Source organism: Mercenaria mercenaria, chromosome 14 (assembly GCF_021730395.1).
Source record: "Mercenaria mercenaria strain notata chromosome 14, MADL_Memer_1, whole genome shotgun sequence".
Classification (NCBI taxonomy): domain Eukaryota; kingdom Metazoa; phylum Mollusca; class Bivalvia; order Venerida; family Veneridae; genus Mercenaria; species Mercenaria mercenaria.
In genome coordinates, this window is record NC_069374.1 from 30,968,433 (window position 1) to 30,976,802 (window position 8,370).

The window sequence follows — 8,370 nt, forward strand, 5'->3', positions numbered from 1 at the left end:
TTGGAAAATAGATTTTAGTTCTTCGTGCTTTGTTGGCAAATAAAACACGGTATTGAGTTCAGATGCGTAGTAATCTAATCACTCAGGCCGAATGATTAATTACGACGCATCTGAACGAAAAAAAGTGTGTTTTATTTGCCATCAAAGCACGCAAAACTAAGATCTATTTCCATTCTAACTCGTTCGAATTACACCAGGAAGGGATACTAATCTAAAATCCTTTTAGGCGTAAATAGATGGAGTAAACCGGAATATCCAAAAGTAGGTCATTTTGGGAAACGTGTTTTAATCGACAAGACAATACACTGTAAAATCCTTTTTTGTTTATATAAAAGAAAATCTTAAAAATGTTAGAATATGATTTTAGTTTCGACTCAGTTTGAAACTGGATTCTTATAAAACATTACAAATATACCAGTTTACTAAAACGAAAACTATTTTCTTCCATTTTAATATATCTTCAAAATTCAGAAGAGTACTATAACCAACACTCTACGCTTTCAAAAGGATTTTATTAACGTGATAAAGTTTGGAGTTATGACCCCTAACAAAAGAGTGCAATTCGTATATTAAATAATAGGAAAAAGACCGCATTGCCAATATAATTGAATTATGAAGAAGAAACTGTTGATTTCCTCTATAACTTAGTCAAGCTGTTACTAAAGATTCTTCCAAAACGACTTATTACACAATCTAGATATCAAAACAAAGGCTTTCAAAAACTAAAAAACAAGATAAATTAAACTTTTTTTTTTCAATTTTTACAAAGATAATGGACAAATAATAGGTAAACATCTTCTTAAAAGGTTCCTCCTTGGTCGAGTCAAAAATGCTCGCAATATTTGAATAAAAATGTAAATAATCGGCAAAATGTTTTCACCATGACTAGCCATTTTATAAACGTGTAAAACTTAACTGTTTAATAATAAACATGACATAGTTACATGGTATATATTGTAGCTTACATATAGTCGTATACCAATTACCCATATGCACGACTCGTCCTGACGACTGTTTAAAACATTTAGTTAGAGAATAGTACATTCCAATTTCAGGATTTTACTAGCGTGCCCGGTGCAAAACACTTACACACAAGACTTTTATCCAAAAGTGACTTCACGTAAAAAGCGGTGAATAAACCCAACGCGACCCTTGTTTTAAAATAGTACTCGGACAGTGCTATCACTGAACCACTGAACTGAGTCACAGTCAAAGCTTAAGGACCACTACTTAGTTACTTGCGGAGAACAGGTTTGTACTGCTACAGAATCCAGAAACACTGGTTAAGTTAACTGCCCACCGTTACATGACTGAAATACTGTTGAAAAACGGCATTAACCCCAAACAAACAAACAAACTTATTGAAGATTGCTGATGTTACGTTATATGCACCTGTGCTGATCAAGTATAGTGTACAACACTGATCGGTCCTGTTTTCTTAAAGTGAAAAACATGTACATTTAACTAATGGAAACAGCATGGTCAGCTGCAATATTTATACGCCGACGCCCTGCTGCGGAATCTCGGAGCACGGTACTTGACCAAACATGCCACCCAAATCCTTGTGAATTATCGGTTCCCTAAATTTGGGAACACTTGAAGTGATACTCCTAACACTACAATATGTTGAGAACACCGTTGTTGCGAAGTCGTGGGTGTTGATATTTTGTAACTAAAGCTTTGCCTACACTATGGGTTAGAAATGCCCATATACTAACTGTTCTAAATATCTGTTCTAGCAAGTATGTAACAACAATTCACAAATTGACCGTTTAGTCTTATTTTTAAGGGTTTTATATGGTTTATGTCTTTAATTTTACATTTATATCTGTTGATAGTCTTTCGTAGTCTACTATTAAACATTTTTGGACGTGTATACATACGCCCGCAAAGCGTGCTATATAAATGCGGTATAATTATCATTAACATCATCATCATCATCATCATCATCATCATCATCATAAAAAGATAACGAAAGAGAAATTTCGTTAAATTCTTGTATTATGAATAAAATCTTGGGGAAAACGCGTGTAGGAATAGCCTAAGTTAGAAACGATACATCACAGTATTTGATAAATACGCTTTTTGTAATGATTTGATTGTTTAAAACATTTTTAAATGTGCAACAACAAGAGCTTAAACTTACAATTTAATTCTTTCCAGGAACTTGAAAAAAATGCAGACTGAAAGTATTTTTTTCATGAAGATAAATTAAGCGTTCATCTATTTAGTGAGTCAACAAAAATTTTGTCATTAATGATACTATATGTCTTTTTTTTTGCCTAATTTAAAAGTGCATGAATAATGTATTTAATGATATCATAAAGATTTAATTGATGTACAGCTTCAAAAAAAGTGTCGTTAATTATACCACATGTCGTATTTTGCTCATATTAAATGTCAAAAAAAAAAAATTGGTAATAATGTAAATAATGCAGCAAAGAATTTATAAAGGTACTAAAACCAACCAACAACACATCATATGATGTATGACTGATAAGGTTGTAAACAATCAATCCCAATATACCATTTGAGTCGCACCATGACAAAAACCAAACTTATTGCAATTAGAGAAACCGTTAGCAAATGAATAATATAATTAAACACAGAAGTAACAAATAGAAACAAACCTAAATGAAGAATGTGAGTGACAACACCACTAGTTTTAGGATTATATAGCTAATTGTCATAGTCTTCCATCTGTCCGGTCATCGCATCGTAGGCTTAGCAGTGTGTCCAAGAACATTACCGTCACATCCTCTTTCATTAAAATGATGTGATATACTTTTTTTGCAAAAGTAGGATGAAGATTTGCGACGTCTAAAATAACGGTTGTTTAAGGTTATTTAATTATTAGTTATATTACGAAGGATAAAGTCTTCAACATAACTTCAGTCGCTGGCAAATCAAATATATATTATTAATTTATCGGTTTGTTAAGTAACCCTACATGGAAATATTTGGGGTCATAATGATAAATTGGGTTAGGGGTGGGGGGGGGGGGGGGGGGGGGGGGGGTCGGCGTTAGCCCAGTCTCCATATTTATTATACTGACCCTACATGTTTATATCTATATATATCCCCAAATGGAAGGTCCCTAATAAACCCTATAATTGATTTGTTTTATCGACCATTTGTTTTAAGCTTAGAACGACAGGAAAATCTACTGACCTCTCACAGAAATATAGGGGGTTGCCACGTGGCCATCTTTTATCTAATGAGAATGCTAGATTATTATACGCGATTCTGATCATACAGTCAGGAGTTTCGCCATTTCGAAAAGAGTCATTTACGCAATATACGTCTTCTGACACTAAAGGTCTACGTTATTTTTTAACCACCCTCGTAGCAGTTAAGTGTGTGTCGCCCACCGAGATATTGTGAACATTGATGACGTCGCCCGCCCAGATATTGCGAAGTGCTATGTAAGACACTGATGACACTGCCTGCGTACATGGCGACAAGCTTAACAAAGAAGTCATTTTTTTTTATTTGCACTTTTGGGAAAATGCTTCAGTTGGTTTTATGGATTAAATAAATCAAACAGTAGTAAAATAATATACTACAATCACTCAACTCATCAATTAATCATTCACAAATGGTCAATAAGAAATTACATAGTCATAAATGTTACAGTTTTTTTGAAAATTGTGATAAATTAGACACTTTCAATTTTCTTTTATAGCCACCATGAATATGTATGTCACGTCCGATCAGTCAAAATGTCCGGGTCCCAAATGATATAAATAGACCATCTTTACACTCCAGCTTCAGTCAGTGAAACAAGCGTCTGATCAACCATGAATACCAGAAGCATCTCGGTGATTTTGGTTGCCTGCATTGTTGGGGCTCTTCTAATTGAAAGCACTGAAGGTAAGTCACACTTTGTAAAATTGTATTAAACAATGTATTTTTATGTGAAATTATTTTTTAATTTCCTATTTCTGCTCGAATATCTTTGTGTTTCTCAACATTAGTTATATGAACACACTTAAGGTAAATTTACATGTTCATATTATTTTTTAACATAAATATAAGCTTGCGGATCTTTTTAACCTTTGGCAAATACCTCAAATATAACAAACGGACCTATACATTTTATTTCAAAAATGTACATTTACAACTGTGGGATCAATGTTTATTTTATCTATATGCAAACAAATCATCAAAATTGTGATTTCTCATATACTCTTATTATAAAAACTTCTTTGGTTTCCACACGTTTTAACCAGCCTAGAAAATAATTAAGCACATGATCCCACCTTTTGTTTGTCGACTTTTCTTAGCATATTTGATTTTTTTTTTAAACAAACGTTATTTACCTTTGTTTTATTTCACGTGTCTATATTGTTGATATCGTTTTTCTCAAAAAGAATAGAAAATTTTTATCAATCAAAACGAGGTTTCCATTTGTTTCGTGTCAATGCACCGGTTCGGGGATTTATTCAAAGTTTTACTGATAAATGGCGTTATGCCATTACTTCCGCTTTATCAAACGTGTTGAACTACCTTAATTTTTAGGACTTCCATCGACGCATATTTTGTCAATGTTCTTTATATTATCAATAGCACGCTTATGACATATTTTCACACGTATAGAATCACATGTTCTTGATAAGAAATTAAACTTGAAACATTTTTAGTGGGTGGGGTCGAGGGGGAGTGTTTCAGTTATAATGTCAAGTTGTGTTATGATATCATTTTATTCACTTCTTACGACTTCTTAGTTATTGAAAAGTCACTAAAGTATAAAAGCATATTATGTTATCACAGCATAACTCGATTTTTACTGCAATTTCAACATTTTTAAACATATTTTTTTCATACGTTTAAGAACACTGCTAGTAATAAGAAAATTGTTGCTAAGATATCTAAAGGAACATAATAAGTTTTGGTAATATATATTTATCTTGTCAATGGTTTGACGAGACGGCAAGGTAAAACTTTAAGAACTAATCTCATACTGTTGAAACATCACTGTTTTTGCTTATAATATTTTAATAATGTATGCTTTATCACTGCGGATCTTTTTAACAATGTATGCCTATCACCATGGAGGGGGCAGCAAGCTTCCCATGTGGAATTAGACAATTAGTAAGAGTTGTTGTCTAATTCACGACCCTGGGTCAAAGTCCTTAGGAGATGCTTGGGTTATCTGACGTATTGACATACGTTACTGAAAATGCCATTAGACATTAAACACTATTAGTATTAAGCTAAAACCTTGTACTTTTTCATGCATTATGGAAGATTTAAAATGAAACTAGCACTACCTTACAAAAAAGTTTCCTTTTAATATAGGTAAACAGGTACTAAACAGGCAAATAAAATTGGTAGTCCCATATTGGCGGATTCAATTCTAGTTTTTTTTTGTTGTTGTTGTTTTCTATTTAGAGATTTAGTGGTATTGTTCATACTTTCATCGCACTTGTTTGCTGAAATCACATGACAGACCTATGATTGACATTTAAGTTATTTTGAAAAAAAGAAGCGCAGCTATTTAGTGCGTCCCTTCTTCTGGAATCTAAAATCCAATTACGCCTATTTCCCGGGACACGGGCGGGACACGGGATTGCTCCGCGTGTCAAAATCCTGCATAACCGGAAGCGTCTTCTGTCTAAAGTCCCGTGTACCCGTGTACCCCCCCCCCCCCACCTCGGGCAAAACATTGATGCATTACACGAGTTAACGACGATATTCTAATCAAGGGATTAATCAATTATATTTGTATGGTTTGGATAAATTAGTGATTTGTTGTTTCTTGTTTTCCATTTTGTCTCACTGACTAGGATTATTACAAATTCTAACTAGCTTAAGGACTCAGTTTCAAAACGATTCTGTATGCATAACTGAAACTGTTTGCCCCTATACTGTTGGATGGTTCATGTATATTTTGTAATTTTTTTTAAAGATTTTTATGAAGTTGTATGTTATGTAAATACACACTGTAGTAAACTTCTGAATATTTTTCAGCTTGGGGTAAACAATGTCGATGCGCCAAGTTTTGTTTCAAATGGGAGAAAATGAGGGGTTGGTGTGGAAAGAAATGGCCAAGAAGGGTGGTCTGCTGTAGGAGATGGGGATATGGAGGATACGGCGGCGGATACGGCGGTGGATACGGTTTGTATATATAATGGATACAAAATGGAAGTTGTCAGTATTTGAATATCAGTCTTGGTTTCAAAAACTGATATATTCGTACCGGCTATAGAGCAATCTAAACGACCGATACTAAATTTGAAAGTCGGATTGCCGAATGAGGCAATTGGTTTCCGAAGCAAATCGATAAAACCACACTGTTCAATTTGGCTGAAACCTACTTCTCTGTATTCCATCAGTCAGTTTTGAACAATATTTTAAAAAAATATCATGGAGTCAGTATATATGCTGCTTTCTCGACAAACTGGCATAGGTAATTTTTCATACGTCAAAAAAGACAACTCATTTCTGGAAACGAGATTACAGAAACGTATATCTTACATTACTAGGAGGCTACGGCGGCTACGGAGGTTATGGCGGCTACGGAGGCTATGGAGGCTATGGAGGTTATGGAGGTTATGGCGGCTACGGAGGCTATGGAGGTTATGGAGGTTATGGTGGCTACGGAGGCTATGGTGGTTATGGAGGCTACGGAGGCTACGGCTACGGAGGCTACGGAGGCTATGGAGGTTATGGCGGCTACGGAGGTTATGGTGGCAAGAAAGGCTAAGCGGTTTGTTGTATTCTTATTTCTCTTATTTCTTATAAATGGAACTAATTTGCAAATTTGAATTTGTACACAGTTAGAAAACGTGCATTACTCGAGTGTTTCCAGCAGTTCAACCCTATTAAAACTATTTTTATTAGATTTCGTTAAATTCTAGCTGCGTGAAACATCAATTTAGTATCGAGCGAAAGCCTTTAAAGAATTTAAAGCAAAGTAGTCATAAATTGGTGTTTGATTAATTTGATGCGATACTTTGCGTTTGTTACATCAGCGACATTGGTAATATTTATATCTTTCTTTCGCTTTCAGAATGTCCCAAGAACGACTCTTCAAACTGATAAATGACGACCGCATACGTTTAAATCATTAGAATCGACGAATATTTACATGTAAATGTTTTCCATACAGTAATAAAAGTTCTGTATTCTAGCGTGAAATGCTGTTTTTGTTTTCATTTTAATGCAAATGAGCTGTGAAACATGTGTCATAGATTTTAATTCGTTCTTCTTAAACTATAAACTTAATTAAACTGAGAGAGTTTCAGCACAATCAATTCTGTAAAGAAAACATATTGTTACAAATTCTGATATTGATGGATTATTATATAATTATGATAAACCAATATACAAAACCAAATTCATTATACGCATAAACACATGATAAAGGACTTTATTGTAAACCTATATATAATTTGTTAAAAATACGGATTGTATTTCACATGTAAATACGAACAGGCAGGAACAAATCCGTATCGTACCTTTTGTATTTTATCTTACCGTACATTTCATGTAATAGGCATGACCTGACACAATACCATAAATAAAACAAAAAAACTCCACTCAGTTTTTGTTATTATCAATTCGAATCACACTTGGCATTTTCGTGGCTCGTGTGATCCGGCCTGGCAATTATTTATATTCGCTCGAGTCGAATACAGCATCCCAGATCAAGCTGTTATAATATCCCTATAAAACCATGCAGTGAATTCTACCTAAAATAAGATTTCATACAACAGCTTTTTTCCTACACGAAATGTATATATTGTTGTAGTACACTATGTCTGAAAACAGGACAAGGAGGCTTTTTCCTTATTCCTTTTGAAATAAAGAATATAGAATTTATTCCCTGTTTGGAGATTGCTTTGTAAAAGCAATGTGAAAACTGTCCTTTCTCCCGGTTAAAAGCCTAACATGGCATAAAACAAACATAAAAGATTACAATACGAACATGTAAGATCGAAATTATTGATTAATGAATAAGGAAGGCCGAATAAAGAACAAAAAAATCTGGAAATTAGAAGAAGTGACTGTCACACAAACCTCTTTGAAACATTGATGAAGGTAAAGGCGCTTTTCTGCGAGGTGCTGCAGTTGTAAGCCTTGAGATATGAAAGCAATGTCCAAAACTCATCAAGTTGCTCAATTTGCAGGAAGTCATGTAGATGCGGAACGTTCCGAAACCAGTGAATGAATACAATAAAGACAGCAATAAATAACTTAAAGCCAAAGATACGTCAAAAAGACTGTGACATTGATAATAACTTATTAATTAAAACTGTAATGTTGAATAAGGAAAAAAATGAAGTGGTACCATAACGGTTTTTCAGAGAGAATAAAAATGAATATTGAAACAATCACATGTCATGCAAACGTGTTTTAAATGAT

General features: G+C 34.0%; 1 protein-coding gene across 2 annotated transcripts; it reads left to right on the plus strand.

Annotated features, from left to right (window-relative positions):
- Positions 1 to 3,723: 3,723 nt before the first annotated feature.
- LOC123528192 (keratin-associated protein 19-2-like) lies at positions 3,724 to 7,544 on the plus strand. Of its 2 annotated transcripts, XM_053522755.1 has the most exons (5): positions 3,724 to 3,873; positions 5,974 to 6,120; positions 6,489 to 6,509; positions 6,555 to 6,712; positions 7,016 to 7,544. In XM_053522755.1, exons 1-4 carry the CDS (start codon positions 3,801 to 3,803, stop codon positions 6,707 to 6,709), a joined length of 396 nt encoding a protein of 131 aa, XP_053378730.1. In that variant the 5' UTR covers positions 3,724 to 3,800; the 3' UTR covers positions 6,710 to 6,712; positions 7,016 to 7,544. The 2 variants fall into 2 exon arrangements, with proteins under 2 accessions (XP_053378730.1, XP_045163859.2); XM_045307924.2 differs by having other exon boundaries at positions 6,489 to 6,712.
- The last annotated feature ends 826 nt before the right edge of the window (positions 7,545 to 8,370 follow it).